Raw genomic sequence first — 26,845 nt, forward strand, 5'->3', positions numbered from 1 at the left:
CTTTATGCCAAAAATTGAAAAGTCTAGATCTATCTTCAACTGTTGGTTACAGAGAGATCTTACTATTATAGGTCGAACTTTACTTTCTAAGGCAGAAGGTCTATCTAGACTAGTGTACCCAGCATTATCTTTATATGTAGATCGCAAAACCTGTGCAGCTATTGATTCACTCTTATTTAAATTTATATGGAAACACAAAAATGAGTATATAAAGAGGAAAACACTTATCAGACAGTTTTCAGAGGGGGGTCTTAATGTCTTGGATTTCCAAACTATCAACAGTATATTCAAAATCAATTGGCTAAAACATTGTCTAGCACATAATAATGCTCCATGGTTTTTTATTCTCAACTTTTTGTTTAATAAATGTGGTGGCTTAAAGTTTTTGCTGTCATGTAACTTTACCTCAGGTAAACTGCCTGTTAAACTTGCCAACTTCCACAAACAAGCCCTGGACACATGGAAAATTGCTTTCAAACACAACTTCTCTCCTCACACATGTATCTTATGGAATAATCAACATATTGTTTACAAGAATAAGACCCTATTTTTCAAAGACTGGTATGATCAAGGTTTATGTTTGTTTTTGATCTTTTGAATGATAATGGGGACCTAGCTACCTATGAAGAATTCATCCAACGAAAAGGTTTAGACATTTCTCGCTCTATGCATTCCAGAATTCTCAAATGTATTCCTACTAATTTGTTGTCTCTTATTAGAGCGCCTGTTCTGTACACACCTTTCTCAGGAATGATTCCTGCTCTGTGGCTTGGTGGAAAGGTTCTTGAAGAACGTTCATGTAACAATGCTCATATTAGATCAGTTTTTACTTCTGTTTATAGTCAGTACCCAAACTCATTTCATCGTTGGAGAGTGATGTTTCCTGACGTCAGTAACAATGTCTGGACTGAATTTAATAGATTTTTTGTCCCCAATAAAGTTAAAGAAATACATATTAAAGTCTTACATAGATATTATCCCTGTAATGAACTCATTAACAGATTTAGACCTGATGTATCCCCTTTATGCTCCTTCTGCAAAAAAGAGGTTGAGTCCTCTTGAGACTCTCATTTGTTTTATGGATGTCTCTATGCTACTAATTTTTGGACTCAAATATCTTTATTGATTTGGGAATCTCATAAAGTTTTGATCACTATTACTGAAAGTATGGTCTTATTCTTAAATGTTGAATGTAAAAATAAGGAAGTTAATAACGTAATAAAATTGTTGTGTCTGTTGGGTAAATTCCATTTACACAAAGCCAGATTTCTCCAGGCTATGCCAAATGAAACTTTATTCTATGTGGAACTTAAATCTTTTTATGACTCTGTCTGTAAAATATGTAAAAACAAGAAAGCTTTGAAGACATCCAGTCTTATGGAAAAGATTATGGTCCATATTACTAGATAAAATCTCTACTGTTTTTTTTATTTATTTATTTATTTATTTTTACATATATTTATTTTCTGGCTCTTTATTGTTCATAATTATTCTTAGCATCTGGATACATTGTATTTTTATTTTATTTATTTATTATTATTTCATTTACTTATTTTTGTCAAGTTCTGCTATATGCGTTATGCACTCTCTGTACTTTAGTGTTGTTTCATGTCAGTATGATGTCATGTTTGTATAATGTCATATCTGTATGTTTCAAATATGATAATAAAGTTTGGTTAAAAAAAAACAAAAAAAAAAACAAAAACGTTGTTGTCACCTGTCAATCACTGAGGACACGACGCGATGACAGTTACGCTGATGTTGTGTTCAATGACCTTGCTCATGGCCCGGGAAGACAGACACAAGCCGCGGGGGCATTTAATTGTGCGTACCAGCCACGTAGGCATGGGTGGGCGTGGATGGGCGGCCGCCACCCAAGGGAAAAGCCCGCCCACCCAGACTGGTTTCAGCCCGCGGCGGCCCTGCGCGCCAAAAAAAAGTTTGAATATCATCCATCATTTTAAATGCTAATTTAAAACAAAGGTCTGTGTTAGGTTATTTTAAAAAAAGACCACGACTAGGAGAGCATGAAGACTCGCCTCAAGTCGTCCAAGCCACCGCCGAGCATGTTTCCAGTAATACCGAGTCTGACGAGGCTGAGGCTTCTTGCTGCCCTCCACGACCACCCGCACCTGCTGCTGAAGCCCCTGTTCTACTAGCCGCCCCGACAGACCTATCTGCTGTGGATGAGGCAGCTTCACAGCCTAGACTACAAAAGTTCCCTACTACAAGAACAGAGAAGGACAAGTGGGACAGAAGTTTTTCATGTCGATGGTACGACAAGTTCAAATGGGTTGAGTATAGCATATCCAGAAATGCAGTGTTTTGCAAAGTGTGTCGCCACTTCCCCGATGCTAACACTGAAGATCGTTTCATTAAGACGGGCTTCAGTGACTGGAAGCATATGAGCCAGTTTTGTGTTAAACATGAAGCTAGCAAAGCACACTGTTCCGCAGTGGCCAAAGCCCAGGCTTATAAAGAAAGTCACCAGGCAGGAGGACCAGGGAACATCCTCAATCAGCTCAACAAAGATGCAGCTAATTGTGCCTTTATTGAAAGAAATCGTGCACACATCAGAGTTGTACTAGACATCGTGCTTTTTTGTGCCAGGCAGGATATTCCCTTACGTGGCCACCATGAAAACGAGGAGAGTCTTAATCGGGGCAACTTTCTTGAAATGTTTAAATTCATATGCAAGTATGATCCCGACATCAAAAAACGACTAGATGATCTACCTAAAAATGGAACTCTTATGAGCCCAGATATCCAGAATGAACTGCTGGAGGCGGCTGCGTCGCTCCTTCTCAGACGTATTAAAACGGAGCTGCACGCACAACCGGACACACACTACACAGTTTTGGCAGACGAATGTAAAGATTTGTGAGAATTGGTCGCTGCTTGTGTGCGATATCTCTCCTCAGTTATGTGTGGCATTCATGGCGGGGTTCAGGCTATTTTAAAAAAAACCTTCCCCAAAGCAATATACGTGCATTGCAACTCGCACCGCCTCAATCTCGTGCTCTGCACCGCGTCTAAGGCATCAACCTGCGTGTCATCTTTTTTCTACCTTTTAAATAGTCTGCACCATTTTATGACTGGAAGTAGCCGGCACACCAGATTTTTGGAGATCCAGAAGCAGCTGCACCCGGACAGGCCGTGCCGCGAGCTGGAGCGATCCGTCGACACAAGGTGGAGCTCAAAGTCAGGCTCAGTGAAAAAAGTTTTAACCCTGCTTGATGCAATCCTGGAAACACTCGCTGAATTTGCCGAGAGCACAGGCCAGACTCGAGTTGATGCTGAGTGTCTTCTACAGCAAATGCAAACCAAAAGATTTGTGTTCTTGCTAGTCACATTTTCAAAGTTATTTGAAGCCAGTGATTTTGCTACCAAGGGCTTGCAGTCCCCCACTGTATCGATCACAGACTGCATCGATCTGATTGAAGGACTTAAAACCAGTTTTCGTGCTTTCAGAGATGATTCCACTGGTGAGTTTGACAAAGTGATTAAGTTTACTGAGGAATTAATGGCCAAATATGAAATCCAAAACTCGGATATCACCAGCTCAAGGAAAAGAAAACTACCACTAAGCTTGAGTGAGTCGCATGTTGAATCAACACTCGGGAAATCAACGTGTATAAGGAGCAACTCTGACCTACGGGAATTATGGAACGAAATACTGGACAGACAACTTGCTGAGCTGGACAGTCGTTTTCAGAATGACTCGTATGGCATCATGCAAGCCTCCGCTGCCTTTCTGCCACGATCGGACTCGTTTGGTCATGTGACAGCAATAAAGACACCCAGCGCACATTATGGGCTTTTGGTGGAGGATGCAGAACTGACTGTTTTTTCCCAGCAGCTTAACCGAAAGGTAAATGAGGGTCACACCTACCCATCCCTCATCGAGGTTCTTGACAGCTGTCCCAAGGATATATTTCCGAACATAAATACTCTCCTTAGAGCCATCATCACTCTGCCCATCACCAGTTGCACAGTCGAAAGACTTTTCTCCACTGTCAACCGGATAAAGACAAGCAACAGAGCATCAATGCTCACAGGCCGTCTGAACAACTTGTCCCTTCTGTCATTCGAAAGAGAACTTACCGAATCTTTGGATTATAATGACATTATTTCTCTTTTCAACACCAAGCCACGCCGCCTTGTGCTGTGACAACAAAGGTAGGCATAATAAATGTTTCTTGTTTTTGTGTTTTGTATGCCTAATCGCTGTCAGTGAACCTCTGAATCGACTACAGGCTGCGTTTCAACCTCCTGGCACTGTAATACTGTTATTATGACAATGTAGTTGTATGATGCATTTCAACCTCCTCGTTTTGTGTTATTGCAAAGGCTTTAAATTGTGTCTCAGTGTCACTGTGTTATTACATAAGCTATAAATTGTTTTTAAACCCTCTGGCACTTTGTTACAGGTTATACGTTGTTTTTAAGCCCTCTGGTACTGTGATATTATACAGGTTATAAATTGTTTTTAAGCCCTCTGGCACTGTGTTGTTACATAGGCTTTGAATTGTGGTTAATCCCTCTGGCACTGTGTTATTACATGAGCTATAAACTGTATTTCAGCCCTGGCACTGTGTTATTATATTGTTTTTAAGCCCTCTGGTACTGTGTTGTTATACAGGGTAAAAGTTGTTTTTAAGCCTCCTGGCACTGTGTTGTTACAGGCTTTGAATTGTGGTTAATCCCTCTGGCGCTGTGTTATTACATGAGCTATAAACTGTGATTCAGCCCTGGCATGTTATTACATATTGTTTTTCAGCCCTCTGGCACTGTGTTATAGGCAATAAACTCTGTTTCATCACCCTGGCACTGTAGTTGTATGCTATATTCCCTGGCACAGTAGTTATTATGCAGGCTACAAGCTGCGTTGCAGGCAGCCCTCTGCACTGGCCTTTACACACTGAGTCCATTTTTTTCGTCCGAAATTGCCGCACGTCAAAAAATAAATTCGACCTCATGTTGTGTCGATCATGTTTACCGAGTCCAAAACTTTCATCCATCATTAAAGTTCTCGGAACAAGTTAGATTTAATGCGTTTTTCGCCTTTTTGACCAATCACATCAGCGTTTCGAGGCTGGAGAGCGAGAGAGAGAGAGAGAGAGAGAGAGGATCACCGCTGAGTGTGTGTCTGTGTGTGCGTGCGCCAGCCACTGTTCACAGCTGAGTGTGTCTGTGTGTGCGTGCGCCAGCCGCTGTTCAGGATCATGGAAATCGGCCGTCTTCTGTGTATGTAGGCTATAAACTGTCAATCTCCTGGCAAAGGTTTCTGCCCACCCACTTTAATACATGCCCACCCACCAGCTGATTTCTGGCTACGCTACTGGTGGGTACACTTATGGATTGCCTCTCGGGCCGGACCAAACAGTCTCGCGGGCCGTATACGGCCCGGAGGCCGGAGGTTCCCCACCCCTGCTTTAGAGAGTGAAAGTGACAGCTTGCAGCTTGTGGGAACAGAAAGCAAAACAAAGTTAGAAAAATGCAGTGTTAATCAGAAATCAAATTATTACTCGTCGGCAGGACAATGTGGAGTCTAATACTATAGTTCACTCACTGAGACTGAGACCGACCCACTGAGGAAGCTAGCAATTGATGTCAAGGACTAATTGAAGGCTAAGTCAAAAAAGTGAGTTTTGAGTTAGAGATTTAAAGGCGTCAATAGAGCCAGACTGTCAGCTGGGAGGTTATTCCAGAGGAAAGGGGCCCGATAGGAGAAAGCCCTGCAGCCAGCTGACTTCTTCTTCACCCTGAATTTTGAGAGCGTAATGCACATGTTGGAGTATACGGTATAATAAGATCTGACATGTACGACGGGGCAAGGCCGTGTACAGTTTTGTATGTCATCAGCAGCACCTTAAAGTCTGATCTTATATGTATTGGGAGCCAGTGCAGTGAGGCTAGGATTGGTGTAATATGATCAAACTTTCTTGTACGTGTTAAGACTCTAGCTGCAGCATTTTGAACCATCTGAAGACTTTTAGTGCTTTCACGTGGAAGACCTGAAAATAAGGCATTGCAGTAATCCAGCCTGGACGAAACGAAGGCATGAATCAAGATCTCTGCGTCAGCTGTGGACAGGAAGGACCTAATTTTAGCTATATTGCGCAGGTGGTAAAAAGCAATCTTGGTAATTTCTTTTATGTGCTAATCCAAAGAGAGGCTGGAGTCGAAAGTAACACCTAAATTCTTAACAATTGAACTTTGAGAGATAACACAATTGTCAAGAGTTACTGTCACGTGATCAAAGTGGTGTCTCTGTCGAGGGGGAGCAATGACCAGCATCTCAGTTTTATCCGAATTTAGGAGCAGGAAATTTTCTGACATCCAGTTCTTCACTGCACCAAGGCAGCTCTCCAGTTTTGTGATTTGAGATTTATCATCAGCTTCTATGGGCACATACAGCTGAGTGTCGTCCGCATAGCAGTGGAAATGTATTCCATAACTCCGAATAATTTGGCCGAGAGGTGAAATATATAAAGAGAAGAGCAAAGGGCCCAGAACAGAGCCCTGTGGAACTCCATACTTCACGTCAGTAAATATTGATGTAGTACTATTATAAGAAACACACTGTGTTCTTTCGGACAGGTAAGATTTTAGCCAGGCTAAAGCCAGGCCAGAGATGCCAAATTGACTATCAAGTCGATCTAACAATATGCCATGATCTATGGTATCAAATGCAGCGCTGAGATAAAGTAGCAGAAGCACTGAAGTAGAGTTTGAGTCTAAAGTAAGTAGGATGTCATTTACCACTTTAGTAAGGGCAGTTTCGGGGGAGTGACAGGCCCTGAAGGCTGATTGAAAAGGTTCCAGGAGATTGTTATTAATTAGGTAGCCTGAAAGTTGCTGGGACACAACTCTTTCTAAGATTTTAGAGAAGAACGGAAGGTTGGATACTGGCCTATAGTTATTTAGAGATCCTGGGTCTAGGTGTGGTTTCTTAAGTAGAGGCTTGACCACAGCAGACTTAAAACTAGCAGGAACAAACACCTGTCGTAAGTGATAAGTTAACAATATTTAACATTGTAGGTCCTAAGGCTGGCCATAGATCCTTAAACAGTTTTGCCGGAAGGGGGTCCAGGATGCAGGTAGTTGGTTTTGAGGATGAGACAATTTTAGACAATATCTCAAGGGAGATATTTTCAAAGTTGTTAAGAGCTGAGGCTAACTGAGAATCGGCAGAAGGCTGTTTCATAAACAACTTTGACGAGGAAGCCAGAGATGATGAATTAATTTTGGCTCTAATATCATCAATTTTATTGCAAAAGAAATCTAAGAAATCATTTGCATTAAAGGATGTACAGCCCACACACTGTGGTTTCTGAGTAAGTTTAGCCACAGTGTCGAAGAGAAATCTAGAATTGTGTATATGATTGTTTATTAGGCTGGAGAAATATGCTGTTCTAGAAGCATTAAGAGCGCGCTTGTAATTAAGTACACTGTCGCGCCATGCAAGATGGAAAATGACTAATTTAGATTTTCGCCATGCACGTTCCATTTTCCTGCAGGCCTGTTTGAGATCTCGGGTTTCGTCAGTAAACCAGGGAGAAGATTTCTTTGGTTGTCTTCTCTTGGTAGAGACCGGTGCCACAGAATCGAGGAGAGAAACAAGTGCCGAGTTAACTTCATTGGTGAATTCTTCCACAGGCTTTGTCATAGTCGCAAAAGGGGCCAGGGCCCCAGGCAGTTTATCACTATGATTGCCGGGCTGATATGACGAGAGGTAAAAAGATTTTTGTCATTTATACAGGGACAGGCTAATGAAGCTTCAAATGTAATAAGAGAGTGGTCCGACACAGCAGAAGAGTCATAAGTGACATTCAGGGCTGACACATCTAATCCATGGGAAAGGTTCAAATCCAGAGTGTTACCACTGGAATGAGTAGGTTCATGAACGAGCTGAGTAAAGCTAGAGATATTGAGCAGACCCAAAAAAGCTTTACTTAGAGGGTCAGAAGGCTTATTTAAGTGGATATTGAAATCCCCAATAATTAGGATCTTATCTGAACGAGTTACAAGATCTGCAATAAATTCACCGAATTCTTCTAGGAATTTAGAATAAGGCCCTGGAGGTCTGTAGATTACCACCAGGTGAAAGCCTGTTCCCTGGACAAGGCTGTTATTACTTGATGAAGATGGTTTTAACACCAGAGCCTCAAAAGAAGTAAATTTAATTTCCTGGTTGGAGCTTAAACTGAAAATAGATTTGTAGATTAGAGCAACACCTCCCCCCTGTTTAGAGGCCCGAGCAACATGGGCATAGTTATAATCAGGAGGAGAGGCTTCATTTAATGGCAGAAAAGTATTAGGTTTCAGCCATGTTTCACATAAGCCAGTCGTGTCCAGCTTGTGGTCAGTAATCAATTCATTAATCAGTAAGGCTTTGGTTGACAGTGATCTAATATTAATGAAGCCAAATTTGAGGGTTTTGAGCTCATTTGAGCTGCAGTTTCCAGTGGCAGACCTTTCAGTGGAGCTCATGGTGGATAGTTTAGGAATTGGAACAAGGTACCTTTGAGTAGTTAGATTTGGCTTCCTATGCAGGTAGGGATGACGGGATGCCGTTGTGATTAGCTTTTGTATTTTATTATTATGTAAGACTGTGTAAGGTGCTTGCTGAAACATTTCCCCACTGTCAGAGGTGGAGATCAAGATTAAATTATTGTGATTTACATATTTAGAGCATGGTTCAATGAGAGAGTGGCGAGGGAAGGTGACAGTCTCAATGTTGTAAACTAGGGTATCAGTCTGGTACTCTGCACTATGTCCCTGACTAACCATGTTAACTAGGCTAGTAGACTCCACACCAGCATAGACTGTATCACTAGCAGGCTCTCTAGTCACCTGTGACCTGCAGAGTGCTATATCCCTGGTGTCAAACCTGCTTCAAACACCTGTCTATATTGCTGGACAAAACAGCAGCGCCGACTCCAGTAGGATGAAGGCCGTCTGCTCTCAGCAGGTGGGGGCGACCCCAGAAAGAGGGCCAGTTATCCACGAACCTGTATCCCTGCTCCCTACCGCCAGCCAGCGGTTCATAGCTGTAAGCCTACTGTACGTCTCATCATTACCCCGCTGTTGTAAGGGACCAGAGACAATTAATCGATGCCGTCACATCTTTCTAGCAGCCTGAAAAGTCCTGGCTAGGCTATCTTTTGTGATTTCAGACTGCTTCTGACGAATATTGTCGGCGCCAGCATGAATTACAATGTTGCTGTAGCTTGTGGTGCTGTGTGCCTGAGTTCCCTGTTTCTCCCTGCGTGATCTTAGCACCCTAAGATTAGTCTGTATGTCGGAAGCTCTGGCCCCTGGTAAACAGTAAACAGTGGCTGACGACGCTAACTTAACGTTGCGGGTAATGGAGTCTCCTTTTACTAGCGTGTGGAGTTTAGCCCCTGGCTGGGGAGGCACGCAAGTCAGCAGGGCTAACAATTGGGCTAGTGAGGACAGAAAACTGGTTAGCAGTCGGGAGGGGCGACTGCTGACCAGACCACACCGGCAGTGGCTCTGCGCCCCCTCCCACGCCACGGCCGAGCAGGGATAAACTCCACAGCAGCTGCCGACGAGACTGAGCTAGTGCTAAGGCTAGCAGGCCTGCTATCAGGCCCGGGGCTAACACTATCTGCAGTGCCCGTGTTTCTAACTGACAGAAGCTGCTCTAGCTCACGGACACATCTCTCTAATAGAGACACCCTATCTGCAACTGCAGAACAGTCAGCACAAGCCATCGTAACACTTGTTTATCGAGGCTGTGTTGACTGAGGTGAAAGGCAAAAAACAGTGAGCTAGGCTAAATTGAGGAAGCTAACCGGGCAGTGACAGACTACCCAAAGACAGAAAAGCGATTCGACAAAGTACATATATGTTACAAAGTCTAACGTTAGCTGCAGTACAAAATCAGTGTGACTATAAAATACTCAGAAATCGAAGAAAAAAAGCTGAGATAGCAGAGGTGGGAATTGTGGAGTCATCAAGTCATCTCCATGCCATGTATTTGTTCTGTTCATGCACTAAACCAGCTGAGTCCCATCAGCACAGCTCTTCGGCCAGGAAGGTGAGCCAATTAGTGAATGCACCTGGTTCAGTGACTGAGCAGAACAAATACATGGCATGGAGATGACTTGATGACTCCACAATTCCCACCTCTGTGAGATAGATAGGGAAGGAGAGACACATTAACAACAACAGCTTTCGATCTCACGGAAGTTCCGGTATGCGTCACAGGCTACAGTGAGTTTTTTAAGGTGCTGTACAAGCAAATCATATTGTCTACTCTGTACAATGACAAAGAGTGTACAGTAGCAGGCTACTGTACACTATAAACACATGATTTTGCTCTTTGCTCATGGCAGTTGTGACAGTGATTTTTGTTTACATGTCAGCAGGCAAGCTCACTCATTCCAGGGATGTATTATGCTTTGTCCTATAGCCTATTTAATTGTATCACTTGGAACATGTTATGAAATGGATCTATAGTATAGAAATTTGCTCATAACAGGACAGCTGGAATACAAAGCAAACTTACCTCTCTCAAATGCACATTCATGGAAGTCTTGTATTGTCATTCCAGGACAAAAACAATGCAACAAACAATGCAGTAATGTAATAATATACATCTTTAAATACACAATAATGTGTCATTCAGAGAGTTATTAAATGTTTTTATTATTTAATTACACAGAAACCACATCGCAGGCGTTATTTTCTCATGCATAGGCTCCTCTTAGTACAGTAATGTGAGGGTTTCATACATGTCGGTTGGATCACTCTTCAGGAGGTGTCCTTACTCTACCAGTGGAGAATGCTTTCCTGAAATTAGTGAGTAAGTAGAGCATACTTTCCCTGGAAGTACAGACTAAAAAAGGGTTAGGGGAAAATCATAGAGGAAACACTGCATATATTTTGGAGAGGGGGGTCGAGTATGTGTCTTAAGTGTAAACAGTGAGTCACTTTTATCTGAGGAGCACACGTCATAATGCTGTTGTCCAATGCTGGTCTCAGTGCTGTGAGGTACCAGTCAGCCATGTGGAAACACTGGTATGACTGTCTCCTTTAAATTTTTATGTGTGTGTTTGTTTGTCTTTTTTGAATGGACCTGGAGTCTAATAATCTATCTATCTATCTATAATTGTGAAGGGTTTTTCAGTTGAGCTTCACTGACTGCACAGTGTGCAAATTTGTTTCATTTTTATTTTATTTGGCAGGGACACAGTATTTTTTGTACCAGATAATTGCTAGAGAAGCATAGTTATTTTCATACGTAGTCCCTGGTTGTGCCACTCACAATGACACACCACCTGTACAGTGAGAAACAATTGTTGCCTGATGTGCTATTAAAAAAGTTGATTAAGAGTTGGGCCTACGAGCATGATTTGTGACACCACAGTTTAGAAGCCAGTCCTGGTCCAAGATTTAATGTTCAGAAGTGTGATGTGTAAACCTGAAGTTTACAATACAAATGCCTACGATTGACTATAGTGAAGTACATTAGGATACGCGCACAGAGCACAAAGCTCAGAGCCGGACAATGACCACCTTCATGATACAGTTAACTCTGACCGGGGTTTTAAGTTTTGTTGAGCCGGATTATGAACACAGAGCCCGGAGATGTTGGGCCTCCTTCGTAGTAAAGCCCTGAGGTCTACTCTTCGTGTAACAACTGCGCCACCTTGTGGCTTAACATCAACTGCACTGAAGTCATCATAACTTCATGAGTTCTCATTTTCAAATGATTATGAATACTATTCTTTTTATTTGAAGCCGGGTCAGTTTTGACTGTGGGTGTTGGGGACCTCCGTGTCTGCTAGTGTCTATAATACAGTAATATTTTTGTCGACATTATCAAACCAAAGAATTTTTATTTTGAAGAGCACAGGGGGACCTCTGTGTCTGCTAGTGTCTATAATACAGTAATATTTTTGTCGACATTATCAAACAGAAGGAACTTTTATTTTGAAGAGCACAGAGCAAGGAAGCACACTAGCCAATCAGAGGACCCGCCCACCGACGGAAACAAAATATTGAGTGGTAAATTTGTTTTGTAAGTAATAACCAAAAAACAAGAAAACGAGCTGAACTTTGATTTTCGTTTTTTGCCCAAAAACGAAAAAAACGCTTGTTTATGGTTTCTGCTTGTGTCAATTATTACCAGAAAACAGACTGATAAAACGCGACAGCGCTCACAACTCCAATGTGTTCCTGTAACAAGATGTGATAATTTGCCAACCCTTTTTGACACAATTGAAAACAGTAAAACGACAATGTATTAAATGTTTCACTAAATCAACTGTATTGAATATTGTAAACATACATTTGCTCTGGTTTGATGCCAGCAACATGTTTCAAATAAGTTGGTCCTCAAAAGGCTCAATATTTCAGAAATTGGGTGAAGTTCACTATTTGTTAAACACATGATTGTAGAAAGGATATTATTACATGGGCTTGGGAACACTTCGTATAGTCGTTGGCAGCAAATAATGTGTTTGGCAATGATTGCATTCTGTTTTGCTTCCCCATGTTTTACAGTGTCTGAACTTTTTTGGAATCAGGGCTGAACCATCTCCCTGTCTCACTTTGAATTTATGTAACTCTCAATCTGTGCCTCTTTTCCACTCAGCACTGCAACCAGTCAGACCATGTTACTCACCTGTCTGACATGCTGAATGTGATTTTCACTGTGCTATTCACTGTGGAGATGATCCTTAAACTCATGGCCTTCAAAGCTAAGGTTAGTCAATATGTAGTGTATTATTACATTTTACAGATAAAACATTTAAGGGCTGACTGAAATTCTGTAAATTTACCATAACAGCTCAACTTTCATTTGGAGAAGCTTTCTGCGATACAAATTTACAGTACGATAAAGAACAAATACGTGTACCTCTTTTTGCATAAAAGTAGGCTAAAAGTGTGCTCATAATCAATGCAGTTCTTCTACCACACTGTGTGTATGTTGGACTGCCCATTGTCATTGTGATTGTCCTTTGTCATTTTTTCTTAGTTGTCAAGCTAAAGGAGGGTGGTTGTGCCAGTCTTAGATTGAAAAGCCTTATGAGTGGATTAGCCATTCACTTACAGAGTTTAGAGTGTGGCAGACTGTAGCATTAGAATCTGCTGCAGAAGAAGAATAAGCAGTTAGAAAGAAAATAGTGTTTTAGATTTGGTTTGACGGAGTCATCAGTAATCTGGCACTATGTTTTGTTCAAGTTAATGGTTGGTAGGACTGAATATGCCAAGGGTTTTTATACAGCATGTCGGCATTGCAGACCCAAAAGAGGTGTGACGGTACACATAATGTTGAGATCTGTGTGGTCTTATTAATGTGTTTCCACCTGTTAATCTAAACATGTATCTGCTGACTGTTTATAATCATATGGATGCTGTTACAATGTGTTCTGATTGAGATCCTGACCCACCATACATCGTGGAAAATGACAGAGTTACATTTTCTGCTCTACATGACATAAATACATAATCACCATCAGTAAATAGCGGGCCATGTCTGACTCTCACTCGCGGGGAGAGATGCCGTTTCTGGGAGGAAATTCCATTCACACAGGTGCCGTCTCACCTCTGCTGCAGCTTTGTTACTACCTCCGCTGGCAGATCACAGGCAGAACGAAACTGTCCCCCGATTCCGCTTCTGTAACTTTCACACAGATGTGGAATATTGCCACAAGATTCCTGCCTTGAAATAGCAGTTTTAATGAGGCTCATGACAGTCAGGACTCCTTGGTCTTCTTTGGTCTTCAAGAAAATCTTGCATAGCTTTGAGGTGTGTTTGTACTCATTGTCCTGCTGCAGTATGAATCCTTCTCCACAAAAATGCAAACCAGAGGGTGCAGTATGTCTCTGAAGAATGGAGTGGTACTTCTCCTTGGTCAGGCATCCAACTCCAGAGGAGGCAAAACACCCCCAGACTTGAATGTGTAAACTACGATGGCAATACATTTCAAACTCAGTGATACTGACCATCAGGATACTTGACTTTGGTCAAAAGAGTATTTAATAACCTCACAAGAGAAAGATAGGAAACAATGGACACAGAGGTTGATGTTCCTGTTGCCAAGCTACCTTCAGACGCCACTGAACAGCCTGTACAGGACACAGGCTGTGTTAGTAAACCAAATCCCAGATGCAGAGATTGATTTACTTGTCAGCTTAATAGGCATAGGCGCATTACAATTTTCAGAGCCCAAGCACTGAACACACGAGGACCTTAATGGCCATCATCCCACTGGGCCGATGTGGATGGTGCCAGGGGGCCTCCAAAACCCCATCAACTGTGGCCTAATCCTGTGTTTGCTTTTGGTTTTGAATTAAATAAAATTCATTTACTGAGTGTGGGAATATGTAATGAAATGTAAATAAATGAACGCAAAGTGACTTTATTTGCAAAACAGAAAAAAATATTTTAATTGGTTTGCTGGCTATGTCTGTATCGTGATGATGACGTTGAGTCAGATGACCATGGGAATTGGAAAAAGCCAAGACTGGTTGTAGACTACATTAGCAGAAACATACAATATAAAGTTAAAGGAGAAAAGGATAACAGAGAAATTACGAAGGGGAAAAAATGTGTCTGCCATTCCAACATTTTTCAAAGCTCGGCTCTCTGGCAAAGAGCCAAAGCTGTCCGCGAAGGTGAAAATGCATCTCTTGAGCCCGACTCTGAACCAGATAGCAAAGACCCACTGGTGGGTAGGCTACCAGTTTGTCAGCCCTTTGTATCTTTTGCTTTTTACCTAACTATTTCAAACACACTTTTAGCTAACTATTCAGGCCAGGCACCAGGACAAAGTAGTCATTTTTCTTTACTCAGAAACAGCTGCCCAATTGCCAGCAGACTCCTGTACAGAGGAGATAGAATTCTCTTGATTCTCTCCTGATCAGGCACATGCACACATAGGGCCCAAGGGGTGCTTGAGCCCCTGGCCTTTTTGCCTCGTATTAAAAAGTGCCCTTTTTGTGTGTTGCATTACGCGTACGCATTTCCTTGTAATAGGTGTTGTGCGTGTGTTGAGCCTAAAGCCGCTTCTCTGTCCGCTGCGGCTCCGCTCTGTCTCTCACAGAGGGGCGAGAGAGAGAGAGAAAGAGAGAGAGAGAGAAGCCGCTGCCTCATCGAGAACTCCACCATGCACATAGATGAGACGTGACAGTGGAGCAACTTGAACCTTTGTGAGTTATAAATCCACTCACATCTACACAGGATACACAGCTAAGTAGCTTTCTATAAGTAGGCTACTTTGTTTATTAATTTTACATTAATCTACATATTGTGTTACTAAGGCCTGAAAAAAAATTTGGCGCGCACACATACTGCCCTTTTCTGACTTTGAGCCCCTGCCCCTCTATAATCGTGTGCACATCCCTGCTCCTGATACACCTAATGCTGTCAGATATGGGTTAATTCCGGCTGTATTAGACTTGGTGATTGTTAGAACAGTGAAAATACGAGCAAGGAGGTTTCTGAGTTTTATTTTGTTTCTGTCTGGTTTCAATTAAGTATGTTTCATTCAGAGACGTGCATCAACAACAGAGAGATCAGTTGAAAATGTCAGAAAGTAAAGGAGGAGCTGAAAAGCTTAGAGAGAAAAGGAAGCAGGCATTAGAGGCACAGGCTTCTAAATACAAAAAAAAATCACCAACTGTTTGGCAGTCATGATTCCCAAGTGGCAAGCAGTGTTGAATTGGAGAAGCATGGAAGCCGTAAGAGTGACATTTAATTAATCATTGACTAAATCAAATAAAATTTTATTTATATAGCCCAAAATCACAATCACATTGCCTCAATGGGCTTTACAGTCTGTACAGTGAACGACATCCTCTGTCCTTAGACCCTCGATTCGAGTGAGGAAAAACTTGCCATGTTGTTCAGGCATGCAATAGATGTCGCATGTACAGAAAAGAACAACACATCACAGTTTACAAGTTGCATTGACAGAATATGTGATACAAATTATAATATATGTAAAGTATATGGATCCAGGAGACAACTGAGCAGGACGAGGCATCGCCAAGTGGTGCCCGAGCCACACGACCTCCTGTCCACCGTGGTGACCTGGAAGAGGGCAGGCCACACAGGATAATTAGTAATAGATAGAGAGATCAGAATGAGAAGGCCTCAACATTTACAGGAATACAGTTATAAGGAGATAGCGACACAAGGAGAGGAATGATCCAGTGGAGCTCAGGGTGTGACAATCCAGATCCGACAGTATGTGGGGCTGCAGGAGCCAGGAGAGGTAGATGGTCCCAGGGGCCCAAGGTCCATCAGAAGGGAGCCTGAATGAAAACAGAGGAGGAGGAGAAAGAGGAGGAGGAAGCTGTAGAGAGTGAGAGAGTGACACAGCTTGCAGTTTGTGGGGACAGAAAACAAAACAAAAGTTAGAGAAATGCAATGTTAATCAGAATAAACAGATTGTTTCTCGTCGGCAGGAGAGTGTGAATTCTAATAATATAGGTTACTCATTGCGACTGAGACCGACCCACTGAAGAAGCTAGCAATCGAAGTCACGGACTGATTAAAGGCTAAGTCAAAGAAGTGAGTTTTGAGTTTAGATTTAAATCAATAGAGCCAGATTGTCTGATGTCTGCTGGGAGGTTATTCTAGAGAAAGGGGGCCCGATAGGAGAAAGCCCTGCAGCCAGCTGACTTCTTCATAACCCTGGCAACCATCAGGAGCCCTGAATTTTGAGAGCATAATGCACAAGTTGGAGTATACGGAATAATAATAATTTCGTATGTCATCAGCAGCACCTTAAAGTCTGATCTTATATGTATTGGGAGCCAGTGCAATGAGGCTAGGATTGGTGTAATATGATCAAATTTTCTTGTACGTGTTAAGACTCTAGCTGCAGCATTTTGAACCACCTGAAGACTTTTAGTGGTCTCACACGGAAGACCTGAAAATAAGGCACTGCAAATCCAGCCTAGACGAAACAAAGGCATAAATCAGGATCTCTGTCAGCTGTGGACAGGAAGGACCTAATTTTAGCTATATTGCGCAGGTGGTAAAAAGCGATCTTGGTAATTTCTTTGATGTGCTGATCGAAAGAGAGGGTAGAATCAAAAGTAACACCTAAATTCTTAACAGCTGAACTTTGAGAAATAACACAATTGTCGAGAGTTACGATTACGTGATCAAAGTGGTGTCTCTGTTGAGCGTGGGCAATGACCAGCATCTCAGTTTTATCCGAATTTAGGAGCAGGAAGTTTTCTGACATCGATTTCTTCACTGCACACAGGCAAGTCTCCAATTTCGTGATTTGAGATTTATCATCAGCTTTTATGGGCACATACAGCTGAGTGTCGTCCGCATAGCAGTGGAAATGTATTCCATAACTCTAAATAATTTGGCCTTCGAGATGAAATATATAAAGAGAAGAGCAAAGGGCCCAGAACAGAGCCCCGGGGAACTCTCATACTTCACATCAGTAGATGTAGTACTATTGTAAGAAACACATTGTGTTATTTCAGATAGGTAAGATTTTAGCCAAGCTAGAGCCAGGCCAGAGATGCCAAATTGACTTTCAAGTCAGTCTAACAATATGCCATGATCTACAGTATGGTATCAAATGCAGCGCTGACATCCAGTAACAGAAGCACTGAGGTAGAGTTTGAGTCTAAAGTAAGTAGGATGTCATCTACCACTTTAGTAAGGGCAGTTTCGGTGGAGTGACCAGCTCTGAAAGCTGATTGAAAAGGTTCCAGGAGATTATTATTAAGTAGGTAGCCTGAAAGTTGCTAGGACACAACTCTTTCTAAGATTTTAGAGAAGGGAAGGTTGGATACTGGTCTATAATTATTTAGAGATCCTGGATCGACGTGTGGTTTCTTAAGTAGAGGCTTAACCACAGCAGACTTAAAACTAGCAGGGACAACACCAGTCATGAGTTATAAGTTAACAATATTTAACATTGTAGGTCCCAGTGCTGGCAATAGATCCTTAAACAGTTTTGCCAGAAGGGGGTCCAGGATGCAGGTAGTTGGTTTTGAGGATGAAACAATTTTAGACAACATCTCAAGGGAGATATTTTAAGTGTTAAGAGCTGAGATTAACTGAGAATCAGCAGAAGGCTATTTTATAATCAACTCTGACAAGGAAGCCAGAGATGATGAATACATTTTCGCTCTAATCTCATCATTTTTTTTGCAAAAGAAATCTAAGAAATCATTTGCATTAAATGATGTACAGCTCACAGACTGTGGTTTCTGAGTAGGTTTAGCCACAGTGTCGAAGAGAAATCTAGGGTTTTGTTTATTATTGTTTATTAGGCCGGAGAAATATGCTGTTCTAGTAGCATTAAGAGCACGCTTGTGATTTAGTACACTATCGTGTCATGCAAGATAAAAAACGTCTAATTATTATAATAATCTATAATCTATTGTCACAATAGCAAAAGGGGCCAGGACCCCAGGCAATTTATCACTGAGTGTCGCTATGATTGCCGGGCTGATATGATGAGAGGTAAAAACATTTGTGTCATTGATACAGGGACAGGCTAATGATGCTTCAAATGTAATAAGAGAGTGGTCCGACACAGCAGAGTAGACAGAAGCAACATTCAGGGCTGACACATCTAATCCATGGGAAAGGGTCAAATCCAGAGTGTTACCACTAGAATGAGTAGTTTCATGAACAAGTTGAATAAAGCTAGAAATATCGAGCAGTCCCAAAAAAGCTTTACTTAGAGGGTCAGAAGCTTATTTAAGTGGATATTGAAATCCCAATAATTAGGATCTTATCTGAATGAGTCACAAGATCTGCAATAAATTCACAGAATTCTTCTAGGAATTGAGAGTAAGGCCCTGGAGGTCTGTAGATTACCACCAGGTGAAATAAAGAAAATGTAATATCGTGGTTGGAGCTTTAACTGAAAGTAGATTTGTAGATTAGAGCAGCACCTCCCCCCTGTTTAGAGGCCCGAGCGACATGGGCATAGTTATAATCAGGAGGGGAGGCTTCATTTAATGGCAGAAAAGTATTAGGTTTCAGCCGTGTTTCACATAAGCCAATCATGTCCAGCTTATGGTCAGTAATCAAAATATTAATCACTAAGGCTTTGGTTGACAGTGATCTAATATTAATGAAGCCAAATTTGAGGGTTTTAAGCTCATTAGAGCTGCAGTTTCCAGTGACAGGCCATAAGAATCAGAATCAGAATCAGAATTCCTTTATTTGTCCCGCAAATGGGGACATTTCTTAGTCACAGCAGCCAAAGGACAGTATCACACTTAAACAATAATAAAAAGTTAAAAATAAACAATATAATAAGAGATAAGAAATAGAATTTAACTTGAATATACATAGTATTTACAATATGAACTTGGTATTTACAATATGACATAGTATTTACAATATGAACTTGGTATTCACAATATGACATAGTATTTATAATATGAACGGTGTAAGAATAAACAGTTTGGTATTTTTATTTACAAACAATAAATAATAAATATGGGTATTAAAAATTGTCCAATTAGTGCAAACCAGAAGGTGTGTGGATATGTGTAGAGTTTTGTATTGCACAGTGCACATGTGAGGTCTACTGGGAGCAGTGCTGGTTGTACAGTCTAACAGCAGCAGGAAGGAAGGACCTGCGATACCTCTCTTTCACACACTTGGGGTGTATCAGCCTGTCGCTGAAGGAGCTGACCAGTGCTGTGATAGTGACCTGCAGGGGGTGGGACTCCTTCACCAGCAGCGATGACAGCTTGTCCATCATCCTGCTCTCTCCCACCACCTGCACTGGGTCAAGAGGGCATCCCAGGATGGAGCTGGCCTTCTTGACAAGTTTATCAAGTCTCTTCCTATCTGCTGCCGAGATGCTGCTGCTCCAGCAGACTACACCATAGAAAATGGCTGATGCCACCACAGAGTCATAGAAAGTTGTCAGGAGTGCCCCCTGCACTCCAAAGGACCTGAGCTTCCTCAGCAGATGGAGTCTGCTCTGACCTTTCTTGTATGTTGCTGCTGTGTGATCAGTCCAGTCCAGTTTATTGTTCAGGTGAACTCCCAGGTACTTGTAAGACATCACCATCTCAATGTCCGTTCCCAGGATGTTCACCTGTGTGCAGGGTTGTTTGCGGCTGCGGAAATCCATCACCAGCTCTTTGGTCTTCCTGGCGTTGAGCTGGAGGTGGTTCCGCTGGCACCAGTCCACAAAGTCCTTAATAAGTTCTCTGTAGACTCTGTCGTCCCCGTCCCTGATGAGGCCGACGATAGCAGAGTCTTCAGAGAACTTTTGTAGATGGCTGTGGGGTGTTTGGTGGGAGAAATCAGCAGTGTACAGGGTGAACAGGAAAGGGGCCAGGACTGTTCCCTGTGGGGCCCCTGTACTGCAGATGACCGTGTCCGACACACAGACCCGAGTCCTCAAATACTGTGGCCGGTTGGTGAGGTAATCGAGGATCCAGGTCGTGAGGTGTTGGTCCACTCCCGTGAGCTCTAGCTTGTCGCCCAAAAGTGCAGGCTGTATGCTGTTGAAAGCACTGGAGAAATCAAAGAACATGATCCTCACAGTGCTTCCAGGCTTTTCCAGGTGAGACAGTGATCTGTCCAAGAGGAAGATGATGGTGTCGTCCACTCCGATGCCAGGCTGGTAGGCAAACTGGAGTGGGTCCATAAAAGGACAAACCATCTCATGTTGAAGATGTACTCCACAATCCTGTACAGCTGGTCTGCACAGGACTTGAGGAGCCTGGAGCTGATCCCATCTGGACCCGTAGCCTTCTTCACCTTCATCTTCCTCAGTTCATTCCTCACCTGGATAGTGGAGAGGGACAGATTGGAGCAGGGGGGCTGAGTGTCGGGTGGGGGAGGTGGGTGAATGTCAGGGGGGGCAGTGGGGTGAGTCTGCAACATGAAAGCAGTGGAAATGGAGGTAGAGGTGAGAATGGGGCAGGAAACAAGGGGGGTGGAAGAAGTGGTGGGGGGCAGCAGAGATGACTGGGCCGGGGGAGAGGTGGGTGTCTGGTCAAACCTATTGAAGAATAGGTTCAGATCGTTCACCCACGTCTGATCCCCGGCAGCCTGAGAGTCTGGTTTCCTCTGCCCAGAGATCGTTTTAAGGCTTTTCCAGACTCCACTGATGTTACTCCGCTGCAGCTGGACCTCCATCTTCCTCCTGTAGCTGTTCTTCCCCTCTCTGATCTTCTTCCTCAGCTCCCTCTGCACAGCCTTCAGTTCCTCCTTGTTTCCTGACCTAAAGGCCCTCTTTTTCTCCTTAAGGAGAGCTTTTATTTCAGGATTAATCCGGGTTTGCTGTTTGAAAAACACCGTACAGTCCTGGTGGGTACAGTGTTTTTAACACAGAAGTTTATGTAGTCTGTTATGCAGCCTGTTAAGCTGTCGATGTCCTCCCCATGAGAAACACACAGTTCTTCCCACACAGTTGAGTCAAAGCAGTCCCTCAGAGCCTCTTCAGACTCCTCAGTCCATGCTTTAACTGTGCGGGTCTCCACTGGTTGCCTGTTTACGAGGGGATTGTACACAGGCAGGAGACAAAGTGTGTAAATGTAGGCAGGGTGGAGGACAGAGAGGCATGATTGAAGTCCCAAGAGATGAGGAAGAGGGCCTGTGGGTGCTGTGTCTGCCGCTGACGCAGCTTGTGACCTTCTCCACTTGTGACTGAGTGGAGAAGGTCACAAGCTGCGTCAGCATTAGCAGAGGGGGGGATATACACAGCGAGTACGATCACCTGTGTGAATTCCCTCGGGAGGTAGTATGGCCTCATGCTAACCGCTAAAAGTTTGATGTCCTTACTGCAGACCCGTTCTTAAACAGTGATGTGTCCAGAGCTACACCATCTGTCATTAACAAACACAGCCAGCCCTCCTCCTCTCCTCTTACCGCTCTCTGCCGTCCTGTCTGCCTGCCGCAATTGAAAACCGTCCAGGTTAGCATCCGTGTCCGGGGTCAGCGCCGTTAGCCACGTCTCAGTAAACACCATTATGCTGCTCGTCCATGTTGTTGGGGAGAGATCTCACATTCCCCATGATGACAGACGGGAGGACGGGTCTGTAGCGTCTCCTCCTGCTACGGCGAGCAGCTCCGGCACGGCACCCGCGTCTACTCCTCTTCAGCTTGCGCAAAACATTGGGCTGCTCGAGCGGAGGCACCGTGGCACTACTGAGGGCCAACAGCTGATCCCTACTGTAAACAATAGGGCCGCGTACAGGCTCCCCGGACACGGCGGAAAACAGCGAAAAAAGCAGAATTAAGACCAGAGCGAAAAAAACAACTCTGGTCTCCATACTGCCCGGAGAAAGAGCTCCAAAAAGAAGTAAATTTAAAAAGTTAAAGGGGAACTTTTACACAACCTGGACCTTATTTCTAGCATAAAATACTATGATTTACTCACCCAGATAACTTTGGTGTCATTTGGCATCGTTCGGACGAAATTAGATCCAGTGGAGCGCCGCATATATCCATATAAATGCGAGTGTACGGGGCACTGAAGCGCAGCCTCTATGAGCATTATCTGCCGCGAAACTAGTTCATTTCACCAATATTTTGTTATGATACGCTAGTGCTATTCCCCTCTGAGTCCGGGCTTGTCTGTTATCAACATCCGGGGTCTGTAGGTTGACCTACTACCTCTGACCTGGAAGATGTCATCTCTGAGCTGTGCGCGCACCCGCGACAGCCGGCTTGTTTACCTGTAGCTGCTACTGCTAGTTTGACCCAAGTTTAATTTCATCCGAACGACTCCAAATGACACCAAAGTTATCTGGGTGAGTAAAGGATCATATTTTATGCTAGAAATAAGGTCCAGGTTGTAAAAAACGGTAGTTCCCCTTTAAAAAGTACTAAAAGTTATATAAAAAGAAGAAAAGGCTCAAAGGTGAGCGAGAGCTGCTGTAACAGGCTGCCACTCACGCGGCGCCATCTTGGTTATGTCATTCAGTGGAGCTCGTGGTAGATAATTTAGGAATTGGAACAAGGTACCTTTTAGTAGTAAGATTTGGCTACCTATGCAGGTAGGGATGACGGGATGCCGCTGTGATTAGCTTTTGTATTTTATTATTATGTAAGACTGTAAAGTGCTTGCTGAGACATTTCCCCACTGTCAGAGGTGGAGATCAAGATTAAAATGTTGTTATTTACACATTTAGAGCATGATTCAATGAAAGAGTGGTGAGGGAAGGTGACAGTCTCAATGTCGTAAACTAGGGTGTCAGTCTGGTACTCTGCACTATGTCCCTGACTAACCATGTTAACTAGGCTAGTAGACTCCACACCAGCACCTACTGTATCACTAGCAGGCTCTCTAGTCACCTGCGACCTGCCGAGTGCTACATCCCTTGTGTCAAACCTGCTTCAAACACCTGTCTATATTGCTAGACAAAACAGCAGCACCGACTCCAGTGGGATGAAGGTCATCTGCTCTCAGCAGACCGCTGGGATAAGGGACCAAAGACAATTAATCGATGCCGACACATTTTTCTAGCAGCCTGAAAAGTCCTAGCTAGGCTATCTTTTGTGATCTCAGACTGCTTCTGACTAATGTTGTTGGAGCCAGCAATGAATAACCATGTTGCTGTAGCTTGTGGTTCATTTGTGCCTGGGTTCCCTGTTTCTCCCTGCGTGATGCCAGCACCCTAAGATTAGCCTCTATGTCGGAAGCTCTGGCCCCAGGTAAACAGTACACAGTGGTTGACGACGCTTAACGTTGCGGGTAATGGAGTCTCCTATCACTAGCATGTGGAGTTTAGCCCCGTCAGTGGGGGCTGGGGAGGCACGCGAGTCAGCAGGACTTACAACTGGGCAAGCAAGGAGAGAAAACTGGTTAGCAGTCGGGAGGGGAGACTGCTGACCAGGCCACACAACCGGTGACTTGCTCCTGCGCCCTCTCCCACGCCGCAACCGAGCAGGGACAAACTCTACAGCAGCTGCCGACGAGACTGAGCTAGTGCTAGCAGGCCTGCTATCAGGCCCGGGACTAACACTATCTGCAGTGCCCGTGTTTCTAACTGAGAGAAGACACCCTTGTCTAAATTGCTCTGAGGTCACGTTTCTTTTTCACATTTATACATGTAAATAGAACAACAATATAATAATAATAATAATAATAATAATAATAATAATGAATCTTGTTTTGCGTCTTTTTATGTCGCTCCTTTTTCTTTCATCATATCGTTCATGATACCACAGGTTATCTTGACGTGGTAAAACAAGAAAAAAGTGACAATATAACTAAGTATAGCAAATGTAAGTTTTCTGTCTATTTCTCTTTGAATGGGTTAGTTCCAAGAAAGGCACATCTTATGTGTAATGTGTAATGTGGAAGTGAAAACTTTAATTAACCTCAGTGAAAAAAAGCAAAGGCACTACATTCCACAACAGACTACAGACCACAAGCATAAACTAGCTGTATTCCGAACAGATTTAGCTTAGGTGAGTATGATTTGAAGCATGTGCATGCACACATACTGCATACTTTTATGGGAAAAGAGGTACAATAATGAACATTTGTGTGCATACATGAATCATGGCCAGTGACATCCCTAGACACACACATCAACACTTACCTTTTTTTTTTCAAAGGGTTATTTTGGAGATCCCTGGAACGTCTTTGACTTCGTCATCGTCATAGGAAGTGTTGTGGACGTCATGCTGAGTGAAATAGATGTGAGTACCATGCCCTGCTCTCTCTCTCTCATTCATTCACTCAGTCACACACACACACACACACACACACACACACACACACACCCTTTGATAATATGTTCACGTTTCCAACACACAATATAATACTAACCACATTGCATTCACCCATCAATTTACTGGTTGCTTAACCTAATCTAATAATATGACTAACCCTAACCCGAACCTTTGTTCAACTGTGGGTTCAATTACACAGTGTTTACGCTATGCTATTTATTCAGATTAAATCAGTAGTTCAATTTAGTATTTCACTTTTAAAAAAAATTAAAATACTAGCAAGGTCTTCCAATATTTAAAGCCTTTTTAATGGAAATCTCTTTTCATTTTATCTTATAGGTGATTAACTGACCAAAACAGAGGGTCTTATTATGCAATAAGGATGGGTTGTAACATCATATCCTGACATCCATATGTATGGCATGGCTCCACTACCACTGTAGCCACCAGTTTGTTCCAGACTGAAATGTCACATTTATGTCCCCAGAGCATGAATCCAACTGATTTTGGGGATTCTTTTGACTTTTTGATATTTGTTTTTTGATTAAATATCTTTGGTACAGATATACAACGCCCCAAAGGAACACATTCTTATCACTTTGGCGATCCTTTTACCTTTAAAAACTTTAAAAATATACATATATATTTTTAAAATTTTCCTTTAATTGGCTTTTGACAATATATGTAAAACTTAACTATTGCATTGCCGTCAGCCTCCACTGAACTGTATACTTCAGTGGAGGCAGAAAATACTAATTGGCAATTGTAAGCATGCCGACATAGTAAGCCAAGATGGTGAACCTGATAAATATTACCTGCTTAGCTTTAGCATGCCATCATAGTCACTGTGCTCTCAAGTGACAACCTGCAGGGCTGAAAAATTACACCAACTCTGAAGTACCAAAAACTGCAGTTCCTCAAATTGCCACTTGAGGCTGCCTCCAAAATGATTCAATTCCTATAAGAGATGTTGGTATTTGATATCCTGGGAATGAGACTTAACAATAAATTAGTTTCCGGTGTGTTAATGAACAGCTCAGACAAATCATACTGATTCTACCTTTAAGTGTAATTGCTTTGAATCATATTAATATGACGTGAGGTTCAGTTAGCTTTGCAAAGAAATGGCCAGCAGACATGAGGGATACTTTGTACTTGTACACTTTGAGTCTGTTTTTACCCAAGTATCTGTACTTCTACTTCTACAGAGAATTGTGTTCTACAGTAATCTTTTGCCACCTCTGCCAACTTTACAGCAGGCATAAGCATGTTTATAGTCTGGTACAAAAACTGGTTTTGGTATAGCTAATTTCATGACAACTGCACGGTGGGTGAAATTTTTTTATAACTCATTCATTTAAAATATATTAAGGGTTAAAGTTATGCATAATTAAGGGTGTGGCTACTTTGAATGACAGCAAGCCACAAGCTGTTTGCTTGGCTTCACCTCAGCTAAATTCCATTCACTGATCTGATTTACTCACCCAGATAACTTTGGTGTGATTTGGCATCGTTCGGACGAAATTAGATCCAGTGGAGCGCCGCATATATCCATATAAATGCGAGTGTACGGGGCACTGAAGCGCAGCCTCTATGAGCATTATCTGCCGCAAAACTAGTTCATTTCACCAATATTTTGTTATGATACGCTAGTGCTATTCCCCTCTGAGTCCGGGCTTGTCTGTTATCAACATCCGGGGTCTGTAGGTTGACCTACTACCTCTGACCTGGAAGATGTCATCTCTGAGCTGTGCGCGCACCCGCGACAGCCGGCTTGTTTACCTGTAGCTGCTACTGCTAGTTTGAACCAAGTTTAATTTCATCCGAACGACTCCAAATGACACCAAAGTTATCTGGGTGAGTAAAGGATCATATTTTATGCTAGAAATAAGGTCCAGGTTGTAAAAAACGGTAGTTCCCCTTTAAAAAGTACTAAAAGTTATATAAAAAGAAGAAAAGGCTCAAAGGTGAGCGAGAGCTGCTGTAACAGGCTGCCACTCACGCGGCGCCATCTTGGTTATGTCATTCAGTGGAGCTCGTGGTAGATAATTTAGGAATTGGAACAAGGTACCTTTTAGTAGTAAGATTTGGCTGCCTATGCAGGTAGGAATGACGGGATGCCGTTGTGATTAGCTTTTGTATTTTATTATTATGTAAGACTGT

The 26,845-nt window shown here is 42.7% G+C and overlaps 1 protein-coding gene across 1 annotated transcript in view; it reads left to right on the forward strand.

The window, feature by feature from the left end:
- The window catches only part of LOC311253685 (dihydropyridine-sensitive L-type skeletal muscle calcium channel subunit alpha-1-like), a 344,036-nt gene that overhangs the window by 171,263 nt on the left and 145,928 nt on the right, over positions 1-26,845 (forward strand). The window contains exons 27-28 of the mRNA XM_084347719.1: positions 12,632-12,742; positions 24,566-24,649. Of these exons, the coding sequence (XP_084203845.1) occupies positions 12,632-12,742; positions 24,566-24,649 (195 nt within the window). The remainder of the gene's footprint in view (positions 1-12,631; positions 12,743-24,565; positions 24,650-26,845) is intronic.

Source organism: Pagrus pagrus, assembly GCF_965226575.1.
Source record: "Pagrus pagrus genome assembly, chromosome: 3".
In the NCBI taxonomy this organism is placed as follows: domain Eukaryota; kingdom Metazoa; phylum Chordata; class Actinopteri; order Spariformes; family Sparidae; genus Pagrus; species Pagrus pagrus.